This window comes from Macaca nemestrina, chromosome 19, assembly GCF_043159975.1.
Source record: "Macaca nemestrina isolate mMacNem1 chromosome 19, mMacNem.hap1, whole genome shotgun sequence".
Lineage (NCBI taxonomy): Eukaryota > Metazoa > Chordata > Mammalia > Primates > Cercopithecidae > Macaca > Macaca nemestrina.
The window spans coordinates 16,305,128-16,327,939 of NC_092143.1; the positions used below are offsets into that span (position 1 = coordinate 16,305,128).

The 22,812-nt window shown below is 38.7% G+C and overlaps 1 protein-coding gene across 2 annotated transcripts in view; it reads left to right on the forward strand.

The window, feature by feature from the left end:
• The window catches only part of LOC105476980 (putative uncharacterized protein encoded by LINC00305), a 71,753-nt gene extending 49,420 nt beyond the window's left edge, over positions 1 to 22,333 (forward strand). For both annotated transcript variants that reach the window (XM_071085217.1, XM_071085218.1), the window contains exons 5-7: positions 1,748 to 1,811; positions 2,362 to 2,523; positions 21,829 to 22,333. In XM_071085217.1, the coding sequence (XP_070941318.1) occupies positions 1,778 to 1,811; positions 2,362 to 2,523; positions 21,829 to 21,929 (297 nt within the window). In that variant the 5' untranslated portion in view covers positions 1,748 to 1,777 and the 3' untranslated portion in view covers positions 21,930 to 22,333. The remainder of the gene's footprint in view (positions 1 to 1,747; positions 1,812 to 2,361; positions 2,524 to 21,828) is intronic.
• Positions 22,334 to 22,812: the final 479 nt, after the last annotated feature.

Here is a 22,812-nt window from a genome sequence, read left to right on the forward strand (position 1 = left end):
GTCTTCCTTTAAAAATATATGTACTATGTCAAAGTAGGGGTGCATTATAAATAGAGACTGCTACTAATTCAGTTGCAAACTGTAACTAGCTTTCACTTTATATTAACGCCCAGAGCAATACGGAACATCTTACAGCTTTGCACAACTTTGAACTTATTTGTGTTCCGAAAAGCTGTATGTATGTTAACAAGGAACCACAGAACACACCTTTTTTGTGGCGTTTGACTGGCAGACTTTGCTGTGTAGAACACATCAAGTATTCAGGAAAGGGCAACTCACAACTTGAAGGATGCAAACATTACAAAATCCACCACCTGCAACAAGAAACAAGGATCCCAGTACCTAATAAAACCAAGGGGCTGGTTTTTATTCTCCCTGATGGTCAAAACCAAGTCTTTGCACTCAGTTTCGAGTTCCTGTCATTACACGTTAAATCCTCTGTGAAATCCTACTATAGGAAAAAGACAAGGTAAACCAAATGAGTTCAGGTGACCAGCTAGCAAAGAAGATTTTTATTTTCAGGAGTGACATCATTTTAAAGCTTAAGAGCAACTCTCTCACTGTCGGTGCCTCTTCCACCTCTGGGTCTATCCCTGCCTCAGCAGCACCTTGCATCTTACCACTGAAACCTGTACTTAGTTCTCAGCAGGTTTTAAATGTCTGCTGACCTCTCTGATTCTCCTATGAGGCTATGAGTTTCTACGACTGTGCCTTATTCATCTTTTCACCCATCACCACCTCACCCAATGTTTGGCACAAGCCCAGTGATTAATAAATAGGACTTTTAAATAAATGTTTAAAATCACAAATTTAGAGAGTACACATGTATGAAATGTGACCATATTTAGGGACCATAGAATACACCAGCAAAACATTAAAAGTAATGTTTCCAGGGATATAACATTTTATATATATATATTTGTTTGTTTTGTTTTGTTTTTGTCACCCAGGCTGGAATGCAGTGGCCGGATCTTAGCTCACTGCAAGCTCCACCTCCCGGGTTTACGCCATTCTCCTGCCTCAGCCTCCCGAGTAGCTGGGACTACAGGCGCCCGCCACCACGCCCAGCTAGTTTTTTTGGTATTTTTTTAGTAGGGATGGGGTTTCACTGTGTTAGCCAGGATAGTCTCGATCTCCTGACCTCGTGATCCACCCGTCTCGGCCTCCCAAAGTGCTGGGATTACAGGCTTGAGCCACCATGCCCGGCCTTTAATATATTATTATAAGGAATATCTGCTTTTTAAATTACAATATTTGTACCTCTTCAGACAGTAAAAGTAAACGAATGATTGGTGATAAGAAGGAGAAGATCAACAGTGGAATAGAGACAGGATATCTTCTCCTCTTACTGATTTGAATAATATCCCTCTATATTCTCTCTCGTCAAACAGCCCATTTTCCTTCTATTCCTGGGATGACCGAGGTTCTTTCTCCCTCAGGTCTTTCTCCTTCCTTACATTGCACGAAACTTCAATGGTCCTTGTCACTTGGCTTAGTGCCTTGACCCTACCAAACATTTTTGTCAAATTTAAGCCAACAGCACACGTAACTTCTGAAAGAGGCTTAGGGTCATCTAAACCATGCTGGGTGCAAATAGGGGACATGTCTAAGGCTCTTCAGGTTCAGGCTTTAGATGAGCACTGATTCACACGGAAGAATGGGGAACTTTTACACTCCCGGGGTTACTCACTTTCGTTGTGTTTTGCAGCATTCACTGAAAATAACTATTTTCTTTTTTCACTTGCAGGATGAAAAGCATCTGGTCCCACCCCTGGATATGATCGACCTTCATATACGGTGTATTATACATGGTGAGTAACCATTTCAAATTCCTTCTTTCAAGTAACAAACCTAAGAAAACAATTAACCCTATTTATAGAGTTTTTCATAATTTGTTTCCCAAATTAGAATGTTACTTATGACTAGGTCATGAACTCACTTCAAATTTTCTACTTCTCTTTCAAGATGGAGAGCCACTGATTGAATACAGAACTGGTGTGTGATCCATGCCAATGAAAAAAGAATTACCCTCCTTCTCGTTGCATTCTGCACTCTGGGTTACACTTCTAACTGCCATGATTTTTATAATAACAGAACTCACTCCTGGGTCTTCATTTACTGCTGTACCTCTGAACACAGTTAGGTTTATGAAGAGCTTACAAAGGCACTAGGAACTAAGAGTTTTAAAATCTGAATATTGACATAGCAGAAGGCTTCAGATTAGATGGACAGTTTCAACTTTTTTATTTCTAGCATTATCTTTAAAGAACAATGTCGGTCAATAACACATAATAAATCTTTAATTTTGTTGTTGGTTAGTTGTTGCCACCTTGCTCTCCACCCTCTTGTCCCTTATCTCAGTAGCCATCTCTGCGACCTGCAAAGATGAAAAGGGAAAGCAGGAGGTGGAAACTGGTCAGGAGCCTTCTGGTTTATCAGTCATACTTGCAAAGGTTAAATGTGCAAAGCGTCAGAAGACAGTGGTTAGAGTGAGATTCTACACGCTGTCAATGAGGAATAAAGGTAAGTTCAATATTTCATGAAACAAAAAAGTTTTTTTAATTTATTATAAAGGAATGTTTCTGTAGCTACTTTTTTATTAGTGTTCAATACGAGGACTTGAAATAATATTACTTCTGATAATAGAGTATGTAAAATTTTACTTTTTTAGCAATCTAAAAGCTCCCTCTTCTGACCATGTGGAGTAATTCTTTATAGGCTCTTTTTTAAAATGTTCTTTATTTTTTTTTATTTTGTATATATTCTACTTTAAAAACCTTCATAAGTCTTAATAGTAAGAATAAGCAAATCTGAAATTATAAAAAAGACACCTTGTGCTCAAACTTTGGACTGAAAACATAGCAATTACAAGTTTTACATTATTGTTTTCCTCCAAAGTTACAGTAAGTTGTATTTCTAAGACAATAAGAATCCCTTGTCTTGAGTAGTAATTATAAGCTGCTTTTTGTGGCAAATATTGTGTTATTGAATCACCAGTGGTGGGGCAGACTCTTTGGTTTTTACAAAATGACATAATTGTATATAATATAAGTCAAATACAGAAAATCTTGAAAATATACAAATAGATTTAATTCACGGCACATTAATTCAGCTATTAGCATCTTTAAAAATACATCTTTTGTGGCTGCATAATATTCTATGATAAACATATATTACAACTTTCATAAATAATCACATATACTTATATCCAGTTATAATGATGGAAATATCATTACACTAACATAACTTTATAAAGTCCCTTGCAGAAGCATTATGCAAACTTACAATTCTGTAGACTGTACAGGAGTTCTCACCATGTCCTCCAGAATTCTTAGCATTTTAAATATTTACCAAATTTATTAATTTTAAAAATGCTATTTAAAGTTTTATTAGAGTCATATAAAAATGTTATTCATCTAGTTATTTTGGCCATTCTTCTTATTATTGTACTTCTTTGTGAATTAATTTTGTGTTCATTAAACATTTTTCTAAGAGGGCATTCAAGATTTATTTGGGAATTTCAGTAGTCCTTCATATGTTCATTAAATATTTTATTATTGTGTTCTTTAACTCTAACTTATTATGTTTTGTAATACAAAGGAGATTTTCATATGTCATATAGTCAAATCCACCTTCCTGAATGGATATATTTATTCCTATATTATATTCATTAATTTTTGGTATGATTGTTTATAGTTAGTGTTGTAATTCATCTAGAATTAATTTTGTTGAATACTGTAAATATATAAATAGCATTATATTTTCCTAACAGTTAACGCTCAACAACATTTAATAAATGAATTCATATTTATTCAATTGATTTTAATACCAACTGGATTATACACTATAAACTTCTGTGCATGTACCTATTTCTGGTTTTATTATTTTCATTTATTGATTTCTCCATCTAGTCAGCTATATTAAGCATTTTGACAGTATAGTTAAGTCACTTTTTATTATCCCTGTTTTTCAAAATATTTTTGCTGTTTCGAACATTGATAATTTTACATTTTAGAACCATTTTGCCAAGTTTTTAAAAATTTCTATGATTTCTAAGTTTTTTGTTGGAATTGCATTAAATTTGGGAAAAATTGATATTCACACAATCCTGAGTCTTTACATCTAAGAGTAAGGACTAAATCTTCATTTCTTCATATCACTTCAAGTTTTATGCTATAATGCATAAAGATTCTTACGTATATAGGCACTTGCTTCTTAAGTCTATTTGAGTCATCTTATATTACTATCTGTAAACTCTCTCCTTAGTAAACTCTTTTAACTAGTATATAGGAAAGTTTTATTCATTTTTTAATTTTTTTTTATCAGGACCATTATAGAACTCTGTGAGAATTCTTCAGGCATTTTTCCCATTTTATTGTTGAAATTCCAAATATTCATAGGGAAAACTGAATTTTTGTTCCCTTTAATAATATTCCCATGTTTCATAATTTTTTCCAGATACTCATTGATCTCTTTTTATATGAAGGCTTGTGTATTTCTTCAGCTCGTAAAAGTCCTTATTTCATATCTTCAAATAATTCCACTTTTTTAGTCTTTTATTCAGAAACGTTGATTTTGTATATATTGAAACTCCAAATCTGTTCTATCTGCTATTTCTCTCTGATCTGTTTCTTTTCTCCACCCACTTTGTTTGTGTTCTGTTAGGATCCTCAAGTGAGTTTTCTAGCCAGTAAGTAAAAATTCTGCAGTGTTGGTTCTGTTCTTTAATGACGAAATGCAGTTGTAAATTCTAAAATTGCATTTTTAATTTTCTTAAATTATTTCACTTCATTCAGATTCCTTTTGGCATGTTTTTAGTTTTCAGATAGCTCCTGTTTTACCTCAGTCTCATAGGATTCCGTGTCATTTTTCACGTCTTCTATTAAAAAAAAAAACTCCTCTTGTCTTATATTTTAGTGAGATCATAAAGCAGGTATTGCGCAAATATAATTTATCTTCTGTAATAAATCTCTTCAAAACTAGTTCCTTCCCTGGATGTGGAATACTATGTCCCTCTCCTTATTTTGAGCTGCAAAAATCTTTTCACAGGCCTCCTGTTGGCTGTTTTCTATTTACACATCCTTGAGAAAGGAGAGGTCCCTCCTAGCCTCGTGCTTGCCTGTAAATAGAGTAGGAGGATTATCCTTGTGTCTCCTCACTATCCATCTGCTTGCTGTTAGAAATCGTCTCTCAAATTTTAAGCTCAAAAGGGGTATTTTTTTGTCATCCTTGCTGTTTTAATTTAAAATTGCTTTGCCCTTTTAGTAAAGCCAGCAGCCTAAAAGAAATAGGGAAGATTCGTAACCATGATCAGTCAAGGCCAATTCTGCTCAATCTCTTCTCTGCGTGGCTCAGAGGTCAGTTTTCTGTATCCAGATTTGTTTGTCCTGGTCTCTATGACAGGTACACAGATTGAGGCTTCTTGGGAGTCTGCTTGTCCAGAAAGAAATTTTTTTTTTTTTTTTTTTTTTTTTTTTTTTTTTTTTTTTGAGACGAAGTCTTGCTCCGTCCCCCAGGCTGGAGTACGGTGCAGCTCACTGCAAGCTCCACCTCCTGGGTTCAAGCGATTCTTCTGCCTCAGCCTCCCAAGTAGCTGGGATTACAGACACCTGCCAACACACCTGGTTTATTTTTGTATTTTTAGTAGAGATGGGATTTTGACATGTTGCCCAGGGTGGTCTTGAACCCCTGATTTCAAGTGATCTGCCCCCCTTAGCCTCCCAAAGTGCTGGGATTACAGGTGTGAGTTTGGCCCAGGAAGAAATTTTGCTTTACCAAGGGAAGGCTCGCTGCTTTAGGGGGATGCCTGGCTCACCACCAGCTCTCTGCCTGGTTCAGTCATGCTGGAAGCTCCGGACATCCTGGAGGATCTGCCTTGGGCTCATCCTTACTCCCCAGCAGCAGAAGTGATTCTGAGGGTGCTGTGCTCTCTGCCCACTGTCAACCCTCACCCCTCCCTTCACCACTCCGAATAAGGGAATATCCATGGGGTGCTGCCAGGACTTGCTTTCCTTAATTTCCATGTTTGTATCATCTCAGAAGGGAACCTTGTGAAACAGTCTTCATCAGTGCTTTTGTTCAATTATCCTCCAATTGCTCTCTTCCAGCAGAAGTTATTTGCACTTTCTCTCAGATGATAGACTCTTCCCTAGTTTTCAGTAATAACATTTCTTTTAGTTTGCTATCATTTTGGCCATTTCGCAGGAGATCTAGGAGGAGATCAATGAAATGCCTGGACTCCATCAAGTTTCATCTTACCAAAATGCCATTCATTCAATTCTTCTCCCACAGACACCAGGTATAGCTGGGGATTTGTATTCCCCTGGTCCAGAATCCCTTCAGCGGAAAACTATTTCCCGTCTTTTCGCAATTGAGAGCACTTTTCTATTTCTCATATTCTGTGTGCACCTCTTTCCAATTAAACTGTAACTTCTCTGAGTAAAGGTGGGGTGACCAATGCCTCCTGGTTTTGCTAGAACCTCTCTTGTTTTGAAACCAAAAATCTCCTGTACCAGAAATCTTGTAAACAGGGATGGGTGACTATGCTGCTCAAGTCAACATATGCTCTATCTTTAAGCCCCCCCCCAGCTCTAATCATTTAAAACTGTCTTGCCTATAGCAGAAGTTAATGACACATATATTAAATGAGTCACTTTTCCCCATGGCTACAACCCCCTATGACTACAAGCACATATTAATAGGGTAGGATTGGCTGGGCACGGTGGCTCATGCCTGTTATCCCAGCACTTTGGGAGGCCGAGGTGGGTGGATCATTTGAGGTCAGAAGTTTGAGACCAACCTGGCCAACGTGGTGAAACCCCATCTCTACTAAAAATACAAAAATTAGCCAGGCTTGGTGGTACACGCCTGTAATCCCAGCTACTCGGGAGGCTGAGGCAGGAGAATGGCGTGAACCCGGAAGGCGGAGCTTGCAGTGAGCCGAGATCGCACCACTGCACTTCAGCCCGGCGACAGAGCGAGACTCCGTCCCAAAAAAATAAATAAATCAAATAAATAAAAAAATAGGGTAGGATTAGCCTGCAACTGCTAACCAGAGCACCTAAATGAACTAACTGGCAGTCAGGTATATTCATGTGGGGAAGTCGTGAACTTCTTGTAATAAATAAAGTAGCCTGGTTGATTATCTCTAGACACTTACACATTTTTTTTAAAGTCCTCTTCGCTGGAGTGGATTCAGACATACTTACTAATAGCAAAGTATGGGTGAAATGATTCCTTTAAGGCTAATATTTTTATAGACTCGCTATGATGCCATTCAGTAGATATGCAAAATATATTTTCCAAAAGCATTGGTGCCTCAGGCTGTCCTCCGCGGCCATTTAAAACATTATATTGAATTGCTTACTGGATGTGTGATAATACACTAAATGTGCTTTGAGACATGTTCTCTGTCCTAAAGAAGATTTTGTTCAGAAGGAGTGGTTAAGAGCTGTGACTGTTTACTGCTTCCCCACAGCCAACTCAAAATCAGCCCAAGTACATCCTTAATGAAATGTATTCTGAGCAGCTTCTCATTTCTTAAATATTTTAAATGACTTTCCCTCTTTAAATAGGCAGAACAAGTCTTGCTCTCGGCATAATCACTGCACGCAAGCCACAGTGAGTTCACTTGAGAGGAGAAAATTCACTGGGCCCTTGGTGAAGATCCACCCCAGTATTATTCACGCCTCACCTCTGTTGGAGGGGTCAAAGACCAGGGGAAAGGAAAACATCCCATCATCCTTAATTTGAAGAATCAGATTAGTCAGCAAATGTTGTTTGTTTGTTTGTTTGTTCGTTTGTTTGAGATAGAGTCTCGCCCTGTCACTCAGACTAAAGTGCAATAGTGCTATCTCAGCTCACTGCAACCTCCACCTCCTGGGTTCAAGTGATTCTCCTGCGTCACCCTCCTGAGTAGCTGGGACTACAGGCACCCGCCACCACGCCCAGCTAATTTTTTGTATTTTTAGTAGAGTAGGGGTTTTACCATGTTGGCCAGGATGGTCTCGATCTTCTGACCTCATGATCCGCCCGCCTCAGCCTCCCAAAGTGCTGGGATTACAGGCACGAGCCGCCATGCCTGCCTGGCCTAGTCAGCAAATGTTTTACAAACCATAACAATATGCAGGAGACAAACTCATGAAAGCAGCCACGCAGTTGCTGTTGAAAAGAACGTGAAACTAGAAAAGGCACCCAGTAAGCACCAAAGAGAAATGAGGAGAAACAAAACTTGTGAGAAAAGCCAAAGGAGGTGACATGGGTGAAATTATCCTAAGGGAAATGTTGGTTTTTCAAACATATTTAAGTTTCCTAAGGGCAGAAATTGTGCCTTATGAACGAATCCATTTTTATTCTTATACCTCAGTGCACCCAATGCATAGGAGTGGTTTTGTGTGGAAATAAGAGATCAAGTTAAATAAATACCACTATCAGGGCAGAGAGTCTCTACTTAAATAATTTTAAAAGCCCTTTCAATATAGCACAGATTATACAAGCTTTTTCTCTGGAAAACTATGTAGGTGTGTGTTTACATCCTTAACAGGACTTGGAAATTAATCACGTATTGATTATGGAGTGACTAATTAATCATTGAACCAAACTTCCCACAACTATATCATCTGCCTTCAGATATATCTAAATATAGCAACACTGGGGCCGAGTATGGTGAAATGAAGCAGATTTTATGTTAGCACATGAGCTTTGCAGACCAATGGTCTGATTTGAACCCCAGGTCTGTCACTTTCCAGCTGAGTAGCCTTGAACATTACTTGACCTCTGTAAACCTCAGTTTCCTGATTTGCAAAATGAGGATAATAATAACTCCCTGGCACAAGGATAGCTTTATGGACATGGGACCTGTGCCATCGCACAGAAGGGCCCACACTTGATCTGAAGTTCTACTGTACTCCTCCTGAAATTTTTAGTAACGATTATCTTTGAACTTGTGTGTTGCACACAAAGTCCAACGAAACAGTGGAGCATCCATGTGGGCCGAGAGAGACCCTTGCTGCCCCATGTGCACACTGTGTGGGCAATGCTCCATGAGCACAGAACTCAGGTGAACACACAGTGTTTGGGAGTTTAAAGAGACCCAAAGGAAAGAAAAGGAAGGCATATATTATGTCTATCAGTAAGCACGGGACAGACAGCCCAGAGAGGTCGCACCTTCTATTTGAACCAGAACTTGCTTTCAATTCAGAAACAGGCAATGATGTTCCAAGAAACATGAAAAACCGGGGAACACTATCATGTTATTTGTCACTCATTTATTTCCCTGTATTAGTCACCCACTTAGTTGACAATGACCATGTAGTAGAAAAGGGAAAGACAGGGCAGCACATACCTCCTTTTCTTGTCAGTCCTGCCTTATTCATAAGTAAGTCAATGGCAGAAAGTGTTGGTAAATGCTAATCAAGACGTGAATTAAAGACAGTTGAGTTAGTTTTGTGCAGCATTTCCACTGGTCTGGTAAGAAAGAAATACATACACCTGTGTAAGCTACGAAACATAAATGGTGTCGTGTCAGTGATTCCACATACAAGTTAAATGCTCTAATATTTGCATTTAAAACTGGCATCATACAATATAAAGATGAATGATACAATTCAGGCAGATAATTTACATTTTTATTTTTTTACTTATAACATCAAAAAGCAAATAAAAAATACCATGACACATAAAGAGAGACTGCAGAGGAAAGGAAGAAGCTTCATATTTCAGTACCATTATCACATCATTTTCTGAATACTTGAGCAAGGGGCCCCACATTTTCATTCTGCACCAAGTCCTGCAAGTGATCGCTAGTGGCACATACTGATCAATTGAAAAAAGCAGGTATTTTTCTCACAGAAACCCTTTCGGGTAACATTTCCTCAATTTGCCTGATCATAAAAATCACCATTAGCACTATTGATAGTAGCACAGATTACACAAACTCTTTTCTGGAGAACCGATATTGTAGGTGTGTGTCTGCATGCTTAACAGGAGCACCAGGAGAATTTTATTATCAAGTAAGTACAGAAAATGCCTCTTTAGAAGAATGAGGTTGTGAGAGATGATATCACAACTTTCTATTATTTGATTCTTAGAATTTTATTCTGTGCTTGGCAACTATTGTAATTTGCCTCTAGTATCTATTGTATGTATGATATTTTCATATTCTACTAAAAAGCTCACTTAATGCTTTCTGCTTCCAAACACTTAGTGATATTGCCTATAAACTTTTCCACCTAAGTTTAATGATAGCTTCAAAATTGGCCTCTTCCTGCCTATTGAAACATATGCCTCTATTCTCCCAAATGCACGTTTCCATCCATGTCTTTGAGCCCACTATTTGCCCCTTAAGTATTTTCCCCTCTGCCTACTGTGTGCCTGTCTGGAAACAGGCACTGATATGGTTTGGCTGTGTCCCCACCCAAATCTCATCTTGAATTACCACGGGTTGTAAGAGGGACCTGGTGGGAGATAATTGAATCATGAGGGCAGATCTTTCCCATGCCGTTCTCGTGATAGTGAATAAGTCTCATGACATCTGATGGTTTTATAAGGTGAAGTTTCCCTGCACAAGCTCTCTCTTTTTCCCTGTTGCCATCCATATAAGTCGTGACTTGCTCCTCCTTGCCTTCCACCGTAATTATGAGGCCTCTCTAGCCATGTGGAACTGTAAGTACACTAAACCTGTCTTTCTTTTGTAAATCACGCAGTCCTGGGTATGTCTTTATCAGCAATCTGAAAATGGACTAACACAGGCACAATCCAGGATAATTCATTTCCTGCCTTTCCCCTACTCCTTACTTCTGTAAATGACATTTCTCAGGCTACTTTGACAAGTTGCTTTCCCTTGGGTTTAGCCAACAGAGAGCCTACAGAGCAGTGGAGGGAAAAAAAAGCCATCATGTGTGTTTGTGCTGTCTCTGTATTAGTCCATTTTCACACTGCTACATACTACCTGAGACTGGATAGCTTATAAAGGAAAGAGGCTTAATTGACTCACAGTTCAGCATGGTTGGGGAGGCCTCAGGAAACTTATGATCATGGCAGAAGGCAAAGTAGAAGCAAGCACCTGCTTCACAAGGTGGTGGCAAACAGAGAGGAGTGAGCATGGGAAACTGCCCTTTGTAAAACCATTGGATCTAATGAGACTTATCCACTATCATGAGAACAGCATGGGGAAAACCGTCCCCGTGATCCAATCACCTCCCACCAGGTCCCTCTCTCTGCATCTGGGGATTGCAATTCGGATTACAATTCAAGATGAGATTTGAGTAGGGACACAGAACCAAACCATATCAGTCTCTATCTCTGGAATTACCTGTATCTTCATGTCTCCTACTTCTTCCTGACAGTCTATCCTTCTGTGATCATAGCTCACCACAGGTAGCTCTGTCTCCTTGGCTCTGGTAACCCCATATTCCCCTTGTGCCCCAGCCCTAAGGTTGGTCCTGTTTTCTGTTGATGTTGACTTTTGGTCACCTTCCTGTCCCTTTTTTTTATCTGTTTAACTTTTTCAAGACTTCTGCAGCTAATCCTCCCTATTAAATATCACCTCTCATTATACCTGGCACAGGCTTTGTTCTCGTGATGAGGTCCTCCACCACTGCAATCTTCAAAATGCAAGTTTTCCAAAAATTATGTAACACGTAGTTTTTGAGTATCTTAGGAGGGCATGACACTGAAGATACCAAAACGAAGAAGACATAGTCCCGTTGTCCTCAAGGAACTTACAGTCTCATGGGAGGCAGACAAATCCATGTATGATTACAATATGGTATTTTGGACAAACACATCTGCTCTGGAAGCACACCACATGGACATGAGTCCTGGCTCTACCACTTACTGATTCTGTGAAGGTGGATAAGGCAGGCACCCTTCAAGAAGGATTTTGTGCATTGAACTAAAGAGCTAGACTGGGAGGTACTCTTTGTACACATGGGAAATATTTAGGAAGATTGCCCAAGCAAGAGCACTGAGATGCATGAAGAATTTCTGATCAGTTTCAGGGCCACTCTTTAGAACTGTACTTCCATATTTCAGGATGGTGGGAGAAGAAATAAGGAGATGGAAGCAGAAGAATTATCTGGAATTACTGGTCAACTGGAGAGGGAAAAGAAAGAGTTGAGAAAAATCACAAATTTCTGGTTATTTAGGAAGTCATTCATGACTGCTCCAGAGCTGCCTGATCTTGCTTCTCTCTGAATTTCTATTGAGTAATGGTTAGCACCAGACAGTAACTCATTTCCTTATCTCTAATTCTGTTATGTATTCATCAGTGACCTCCCTCCACCCAGATCAAGAAATGGAGCCTTAAAGACAAAAGCAGTACTATATTTTTCTATACCCTAGAGTGTTCCCTATAATATTTCATATATAAAGGTATTTAATAGGTTTCTTTGATGAATCTATGTTTTCAAAATATATTTCAAAAATGTTATATCACTATAAGCAAGATTAAGTAACAACATCAAGAATTCAATAAGGTAACTCTAAATTTTTAGCTTTCCAAAATATCAACTTACTAAATGTTAATTATTAAATGGAATAAAAATGCAACTTACTTTTGAGTTTGATCTTCTATGGTTTCAGTTTAATTTTACTAACCATCTTTAGTAATAAAGAGCTGCTAATGGCATGATGATTAGAATTCAGAGAACCAATTTGACTGGATTTTCTGATTAAGTAGACTAATGTTAACTATGCAACATGATGCATAATAATCTATCAAACCCCATTTTTTAGCTCTCTTTTAATGGAGGGCTAACTGCATGATTAGAAAATGAAAAATACAGTTTTTCAGGATTCATTTACTGTAAGTTGACTGAAATTGAGTAAAATAAAACCCAAGCCTATTTGCCTTACAGATGTTATTTCCATGTGTATACTAATTATTTCCTAATATCGATTTGAGAAACTGTAATTTGCTTTCACACTTAATCAATGGAGAACAATATTTGGATCAGAATTCTTTTTGAGTAATATCATAATTGCCACATTATAGACCCTCTCTTTCCCTTTTCTTGCTAGCGATATGAGGTTTCTCTTTCCTACTAAACTGTTTAGCCTGTTTGGAATTCATGTGACATTTTACATGGAAAGAAGTGTGAAATGCCACTTTCCATACTGCTACCTTATAAATTATTCATCCCTGCTGTTTATCAGGCAGCTTCTGCTTATAGATAAGAAGTCACCTCTCGTTTGCTGCACACATCATAGGGGCCTAAACAATCAAAAATAGTGTGCAGTCTGCTAACAGAGCAAGGGGAAAATCCAAGCAAGAATCGTTTGGAATGAGACTCTTCCATCGTGAAACAAGCCCCACCAATCTTCTCTGACATGCAGTGATAATATTTAGCTTGCTAAAGTGCATAGCTGAAAGAAAGATGCACACTCTCAATAGAGGACAGACAACAGAGGGTAAACTTTCCCAGTCCTGAAGGGTAGCTTTAGTGAATCAGAGGTCAAATGAGCAACTATTGTTACCCTTTCAAGCAACCTTAGAAATTTCCAAAGCTACAACTATCAAGAAACTCTCTATTTGTTTTTTCAATCTTTGGAAAATATGACAGTGATCCTATCCACATTATCTATTATCCATATTGTTTTTCCTGTGTAGAAAACAATTTTCCCACTGTGGTCAGGTTTTGATATGACATATATTTTGATCTAGAATATCCATTTTTTTAACCAACTTAACAGAAATCTATTGGTAAAAATATAACAGCATCTTTATGCACTTGAAAGCATAATGGATTCAAATGAAGCCTATGAGAGGAACGACTAAATTTATTATGACTTTAAGTGATTATTAGTGATAAAAATACCACTGAACTAACTAGAACATTTTTGGGCCAGCTCAGTCTTCCCCATAGAGAAACTTTCTTCACTGGTCTTAATTCAATCCTAACTTTGCATGCAGTATAGGATTCGAGTTTATAAATCTCATTCCACATTTTACCAACCCACAAAATGCATATGTTAAGAACATACTCTGTGTGTAACAGTATGTTAAATGAAATACTATGGACAACTGCAAAGAAAGGTAAGACACACAGTGGAGGGCCTTCTTAACCCCCTCAGTTTAAGAAAGGCAATTCCCGACCGGGTGCGTTGGCACACACCTGTAATCCCAGCACTTTGGGTGGCCAAGGTGGGTGGATCACGAGGTCAGCAGTTTGATACCAGCCTGACCAACATGGTAAAACCCCGTCTCTACTAAAAATACAAAAAAATTAGCTGGGTGTGGTGGTGGGAGCCTGTAATCCCAGTGACTTGGGAGGCTGAGGCAGGAAAATCTCTTTAAACCATAAGGCAGAAGTTGCAGTGAGCCGAGATTGCGCAACTGCACTCTAGCCTGGGCAATAAGAGAAAACTCCATCTAAAAAAAAAAGAAAGGCAATTCCCTTTTATAGATTAAAACAGCTTCCTTATTAGCTAATGGCAGAGTCTGCACCAAAAGTCAAACTTGCACTCTTTAAAGCTAGAGTTGCCCCAATGTCTTCTTTTGAGACTGCATGCTGCCTGGGCAGATAAAAGACACATACAGCCAGGCATGGTTGCTCACACCTGTAATCCCAGCACTTTGGGAGGCTGAGGTGGGTGGATCACTTGAGGCCAGGAGTTCAAGACCAGCCTGGCTAACATGGTGAAACTCCATCTCTACTAAAAATACAAAAAATTAGCTGGGTGTGGTGGCAGGCGCCTGTAGTCCCAGCTACTCGGGAGGCTGAGGCAGGAGAATGGTGTGAACCCTGGAGGCAGAGTTTGCAGTGAGTCGAGATCGCACCACTGCACTCCAGCCTGGGTGACAGAGGGAGACTCTGTCTCAAAAAAAAAAAAAAAAAGAAGAAGGCATTATGTGACCAGAGTCAACTCTCCTTGAATGCACATCCACATCCACAATTTTTTCATAGAGCACTAGTCACTAATATTCCACACTATATGTGGTTGATGACATCATTTGGCACTGATTCTTCACACCTCCGTGTTCTCATACTTTTTTCCAAACAACGGCTCAGCCACATACCTGCTTTGATGGACCTGATGCTAGAAGAGATGAAGCCTTGAAGAGTTGTGCTTGGTTATTATTCTCTTGCACAGCTACAAGCATCATGAGAAGACTGGCTCCTATCAGGTGAAAGATAGATGTGGATGAGTTTCATCAGCCAAGTTTAGCCTAGACCATCTAAGCCTCAGCTGCCTAAGTGAGCACAGCCAAAATGAGCAGAGCCCTCCAGGCAAGCCCAGTTTGGATGGACGAACCCTGCAGAAGCACGAGAAATGCATGTCTACTGTTGTTTGCCACTGACATTTTGTGGTTGTTTATTGCAGAGCAAAAACTTATTGATAAACCATGAAAGATATTCAAATGATGCTATTCACTGACTGTTATAATATGAAGTAAAATATCCAAAAGTATGAAGGCTAAAAAAAGAGGTCAGTAACATTGTTTTTTAATTTTTTTAACTTTTATTTCAGGTTCAGGTTTGTTACTTAGGTAAACTTGTATCATGGGGGTTTGTCATACAAACTATTTCATCACCCAGTTTTGATGCCTACATTGTATGTACTCACTGCATACAGCTTAATGAAGTGGGGTCTTATGGGGATAGAAAGGATAAAAAAACATCACCCCTGTTCTCAGGAAGCTTAGAACTGAGTTGATACTATATGCCATATACATGAGAAAAGAGACAGGAAAATTCACTCAGCTATTTCAATGCAGAAATTGCCTTTCTTGGATCACTGCATATGAGACACTGCCAGGCAGATTAAGAGAAAAGGGAACTAGCTTCAAGGTGTGAGAACGCAAGACATCTGGATGAGGAGAGTGTGTTTTTTGTGGGTGCTTCCACTAACAGCCTGCATGCAAACCATGGCGCTGCAGGGACTCGGGCCACCCCAGACTCCCATTTCTTTAGCGAAAAGAGAAGCCCAGCATGGGGATCCTCCCGACAGGAGCTTTCACTGGGGAACAAAGTGCGTGTCTAAGAAAATGGGCTTTTCTTCTTAGGTAATGACATTCGAGTCAGATTCAAATTGCTAAATACAAATCGTAACAAATCAAGGTTACCATCAAGCAGGTTTATAATTGTCACTTTTAAAAAGCTGCTCTAAATAGATTCCCTTTGAGCATTATAATGAGAACGAGGAATTTAGGAAGAGCTCTAACAGGTGCTAAAAATTAGGATCCACTTATGCTCCACGAGAAGAGAAGTGACAGCAACTTGGACATAAGGGCATTAAAAGGGGCCCATGCTCCTTTTCTCTGAGTTTCCATGTGCAGGTCAACACCACTTGGTTCTTTACCAAGGGCAAGACTTGCCAGACAGGGCTAGTGCGTAAAGTTCCTGGTGTGACTGTTAGTGCTGTCATGTACTTTTTCTCTTGGCTGTTTGTCTCAAAGTTAATAGCACGTACAGTGTATTGAAGACTATAGATTTTAAATGCATATTGCCTAGGTAAAGACCAGACGGTATGAGAACTTGGGAAGAAACACTATTGCCGGAAATCAGAAGTGTCAGGCACACTAATAGAATTATAGCCAGCGGGAACAATGGGGTATCACAGTGAGGTTTCTGAAGAGCCAGCCTTAAGTGGACCAGGAAATCCATTAGGGGAAAGCAAGCGGAAGCTGCAAAGACAGTGGTGGGAGAGCTCCTCCGTAGCCCCTGTCTGGGGTGAGGAATGACTGCATTTTCACCACTTCTTTGGCTAAATATTCTAAAGGTCACTTTAAAAATATTTATTAAAGGGGAGGGGAGTAAAAAATTTAAAAAAGAAAATTAAAGTAGGATGATAAAGGGAAGGTGAATGGCTAAAGAGACTAAAGATTAAGGACAAGGTAAGGGAAAATTTAATGGAGTAAAATTTTTAACACAATTTAAAAACCCAATAATATTAAAAAGTTAAACTTTAACCATCAAATCAAGCATGAGTTAGAAAGTTCTAAATGTTTTATCTGGAATTTTTTTCAAATATTTTAGAAACAAGAATTTTAAAAGGAGAAAGATTAAAATGAAAGAAAAGAGAAGCAAGAAGCCTAAAGAATGAACAGATGAAGTTAACTGAAATGGAAACAGAAAATAAGTATATAATAATCAGCATTTAGAAAGAGAACAGAAAGTTCTAAAACTGTGTTGAGAAACTAATAAAACAAAACAGATCATTAAAGAAACAATATAGTCAGTGTCGGGGAGAAAGAGGGAACAAGACTGGAAAGGGGGATAGGTTGAGGATAGATATAGAATTCACACTGTCAACAGGCCAGTTATGTGAATTCCTGGTTAAACTTTGTGCAATCCATTTCTGTCTCTGCCACTGTAGCTGCCCAAAGGATTCTCCTTGCCCACTGCCCAGATAGAGCCTATTTATCTAGACAGGGGAACTGCAACAGAGAAAGAATGCATTTCACACAGAGCCAGCTAAATGAGAATCTGGGGTTTTGTTACTCAAATCAGTCTCCCAGAAAATGTGGAGACTGAGGTTTTTTAAGGATCATTTGGCAGGAGTGGGGAGTGTTGATTGGCTGGGCCATGGATGAAATCATTGGGGCTGTTGGTAGGTTCTTTCTGTTGTCTTCTATCCCTGTTCTGTTGTCTTCTGTTCCTGATTGAGCCAGATTACCAGTCTAGGTGGTGCCATCTGGTGCATCAGAATGGCAATGTCTGAAAAAAATGTCTCGAGCACCAATTTACAACAGTGATGTTATCCCTAGGAGCAATTGGAGAAGTTAGGAATCTTGTGACCTTTGGCTGTATGACTCCTAAATCATAATTTCTAATCTCATGGCCAATTTGTTAGTCTTACAAAGGCAATCTGGTCCCCAGGCAAAAAGGGATTTTAGTTTAGGAAAGCACTTTCATCACATTTGTTTCAAAGTTAAAGTATAAACTAAATTTCTCCCAAAGTTAGTTTGGCCTAGTCTCAGGAAGGAACAAAGGCAGCTTGGAGGTGAGAAGCAAGATGGAGTCAATTAGGTCAGATCTCTTTCACAGTCATAATTTTCTCACCGTTTTAATTTTTGCAAAGGCAGTTTCACCACTCACAGTCATATTCCTCTTAAAACCTCAGGACCAAGATTAAAAGAGGCCACTTTTCCCTCCACCTTCATCATAGCCATGCTGTTTTTTTATCTGTTTGTTTTTGGGTTTTTTTCCCCAGCTTGCCCAGAGAAGAGGCTTGCCAAACCATGTGGTCGTGTCCACCCGGAGGATGCAGCTTTCTCCACTGTGTACAGGGCGTTATATGGACTAGCTGTCACCCCAGATGTTTTTTTAAATTGTTCACATCATCTCACATAATATTTTCACAGTTTGGGCTTTTCAAAATTGAACTTCCTAAGTACTTAACTACTCAAATTCTTTTAATCCAATATTTATATGAATACCCAAAATAATCAAGAAATGAAATCAAACAAGTATGCTAAACAAAAGCCATTTGAGTTTCACAATAAATAGTTATTTTATGTGCAGCAAATAAACCCAGGGAATTACTAATGTTGGTATCTTTTGAGAACATTTTTTTCCTTTGTGACTTTGGTTTATGCAAATAACTATATCTTATGAGCTCATATCCTGAAGCTACAACTTGATGCCTGAGGATTGATTCTTGTATTCCCTTTAATCTTCCTCCAGTCTGACCTGGTACTTACATAGTTTAATCCTTGCATTAATATTTTAATATAGATTTGATTTGGATTGAAATGAGCAAGAAGATTCACTGGAATCTATCTAAAGAGATTACTTGTGTGATTTCATTTTGCTACATCAGTAGTCTGTGATAGATATACTCTATTTGCAGAGTACATCTACCTTCAAATCAAGTGTCTTGCCAAAAGGCAATATGACAGCTAAGCTTGAAGTTCATAAAAAACAGCTATTTGGTTCAGGAAAAAAATAAAACAACTCACAACTTTTCACTAAAACCAAGCCTGCTCTTCTTTTCCAGATGGATTATATTGGATAAATGTGTTTATCCCTATTTTCAATACTTAAACACACAGACACACACAGATAATTTGTATCTTGAGACCAATTTCTTTTATCTGTCCAATGAAAAAATTGGACTAGATACTGTTTTTTGTTTTTAAAAAATAAAAATGGTTTTCTTTTCCTTTTATTAATAATTCATGGTTATGACAGAAAAGAAAGAGATTTAAAATAAGTGAAGGTCATTCTAGATTTACCAATAAAAAATATTGTTAATATCTTCATATATAGTCTAACAGACATGTTTTGCATATGTGTAAATACACAATTATATCTTTTAAATAATTTTGTACTACATATTGTTTGATAACATCTTTCACTTATCACTGTATTGTTTATATCAGAGATTATCTTTTAATTTAATATACCATAAATTATAAACCTAGCTCCAATTAATGTACTTAAAATTATTTTCTAGTTTCTGCTTTATGAGTAATTCTATGATAATCATCCTTTTATAGATACCTGAACATTTATTCAGTTATTTTTAGAATCACTGCCTGCAAGTAGAATTTGTTTTTAAAAGTACACATATTCTAAATTTAGGTATGTATGAATTTTGAATCATTTGATCAAGTTTTTAAAAAATCCCTTGGGTTTTGCTTGAGGTCTCATTGAATTTGTAGTGTAGGTTAATGATCATTCATTATTAATTGGTTTCGCAGATATGTATCAAGTTCCTGCTATGAACCAGACTAACTGCTAGAGTAGTGGGAAAAAAAGTCTTCCCTATGGAACATCTGCATAAAACCATGGGGGAGCCATAGCCATGGGCTCCCTAAACGTTTGCTGAAAAATCACTAGCATGGGGCAGATTGGTTCATAGGATAAAAGACATACAAACTTACTTACCATGTATACACAGGAGCCTTCAGGATGAAGATGCAACCCCAAAATAAGATATGATAGGTTATATACCATCCTGAGGCCACAGTAAAGAATGCAGACTCAGAACATGGCCAAAAGCAAGTTTTGTTGGTAAATCAGGTTTAGTGGCAAGACAGGGAGAAAAAAAGAAGCTTGGCTGGCAAGGGGAGCCTTGCTATGTAGATGAAGCCTCCCTGAGAGAGAATAGATGGTAAATGTTTCTTTTCAGACTGTTGAAGATCTCAGACTCACGAAGATGTCAGACTCTCAATCCCTCCTGGATCTTGAAAGGTAAGAAACCTACCTGGGGCAAGGGGGGGTGGGGAAGTTGGCTATATAAATGAAGATTCTCTACAGGTGCAAATTTTCCCCACAAAAAATAGCTTTGCAAGGCCACTTCTGTTTGCTGGCCAAGCAGCAGCCATTTCAAAGTATGTCAAAGAAATAAATTTTGGGGTGAAATATTTTAATTTACTTCAAAGTCAGCAAACAGATAAACAACACAAAGTCAGGGTGTGGAGAGTCCTAGATGATAAGAGCTCTCAAGGTAAAGCAAAGAAAGGAGCCAAAGAGTGATGGGGTAATATTGTATATAAGATTATTGGAAAGGCTTCTTATATCAATACCGAATCATGAAACTGTCTTTGCAAAAATTATAACAGAAAATTATGACAGTGAAAATGATCTGACCTAACCAACTCCATCTTGCTTCTCACCTCCAAGCTGTCCTTGTTCATTCCAGGGCATAGGACTTTGGGAGGAAGTTAGTTTATAGTTTAGCTTTGAAAGAAAGATAACAGCCTTTTCCTGAAATAAACTCTCTTCTTGCCTGGGGACCACACTGCGTTTGTAGTCACAATGTAGTCACAAGATTAGAAATTACGGCTAGTCATGCAGCTAGAGGCCACAGGGTTCTAAACCTTCCGGTTGCTCCTCAGGATAACATCACTACCATAAAACCTAAGAGGGATGCTGGAGATATTTTCCAGACCCTGCACTAGATGGATCAACTGGTGCCACATAGTTCAATAAAATGGCTCAGCTGGTCATGTGACCCTCATCTAAGAACTGACTCAGTGCAAAAAGACTGCTTCAGCTCCCTATGATTTAATCTCCAACTCAACCAATCAGTTCTCCCCACCCCATGGCCCCTTACTGTAACCACCCAAGGGGTTCACCTTGCCTGCTGCCTAGACAGAGCCAACTCATCAAGACAGGGGAATTGTAATAGAGAAAGAGTAATTCACACAGAGCCAGCTGTGTGGGAGACGGGAGTTTTATTATTACTCAAATCAGTCTCCCTGAGCATTCAGGATCAGAGTTTTTAAGGATAATTTGGTGGGTGAAGGAAGACCAGTGAGTTGAGACTGTTGGCTGGTTGGGTCAGAGATGGAACCATAGGAAATTGAAGCTGTCGCTTGTGCTGAGTCAGTTCTTGGGTGGGGGCCACAAGATGAGTCAGTTTATCGATCTGGGTGATGCCAGATGATCCATTAAGGGCAGGGTATGCAAAATATCTCAAGCACTAATCTTAGGAGCAGTTTATGGAGGGTCAGAATCTTGTAGCCTCCAGCTGCATGACTCCTAAACCATAATTTCTAATCCTGTGACTAACGTTGGTCTAGTCCTCAGGCAAGAAGAAGGTCTGCTTTGGGAAAAGGCTGTTACCATCTTTGTTTAAAGTATAAACTAAGTTGCTCCCAAAGTGAGTTCAGCCTATGCACGGGAATGAACAAAGACAGCTTGGAGGTTAGACGCAAGATGAAGTCAGTTAAGTTAGATCTCTTTCACTGTCTCACTCATAATTTTGCAAAGGCAGTTTTGCCACCAGTCAAATTATCCTCAAAAAACTCCAGTCTCTGAATCCTGGGGGAGATTGATTTGAGTAATAACTCTGTCTCCCACACGGCATGGCCAGCCTCCTGTCGATTAAACTCTTTCTCTACTGCAATAATGTGGATTACTTTTGTTTGTACAGCATGCAGGAAAAAACTTTCAAAAGGTTACAACCAGAGACCTGAAGGAAGCAAGGAAGAAAGCCACATGGTTGTCAAAGAGAAGAGGAAAGGAGAACACTAAGCTGGATGACGTTCTCTGTTTCTTTGAAAACAGAGAAGATGACAAGTTAAGGAGAGATCAGAGGTCATACTATGAAGCATCTTTGGATAAATGGCAGGGACTTTGGAATTTCTTTTTGAATGTGAGCATAATCCATTGAAAGGTGTCATGCAGGGAAGTGGCAAAACACTTTTAAAATTTTTCATCTTTTCTTTCTGAAGTAGAGTTCACTCTCCATTTATTTGTCGTCTTTGGTATCTCTCAATAGAATGCTGCAGTTTTAGTATTCTCCTATTAAACATTTGTTTAACTTTCTTGTTCTTCTAAATCATAATTTATTTTCATAATTAGTGTCTCCGAAATGCCAGAGTTTCTGACTAGGTCTGCTACTCACCACACAAAAAGCCAATCACTGAGACACAAGTATTGACAGGTAAGAAGGCTTTAATCAGGTGCTGCAGCCTAGTTGATGAGAGATTAGTCTCAAATCCACCTCCCTGATGGACTAAAATCTGGGGATTATGTAGTAGAGAAGAAATGTGACTATATCTGAGAAAATAGGAATCGGGGAAGGATAAGCAAGAGGAGTTGGTCAACAAGACACAGGTGGTCAGTTAGGCCACCATGATGGGTGAGGGATCTGGCATCCCATTGTCTAGATGTGGTGATCTCAGTGATCTTGTGAGTTTTAGCTCCTTGATACTATCTGGGAGGCCTGAGGGTTGGTTTCCTAAGAAACGAACTCAGGTAAGAGAGAAATGTCACTTTCTTAAGTTTCATGACTAGGAAGGTCAATTTCTATGTTTATTCAAAAAAACCCATAAACATCAGTTCTGTGGAACAATTGGGTCAGTTTCATCAGCATTTTAGCAAAAAACATCTTATAGGTCCCTTCAGTAGTTAA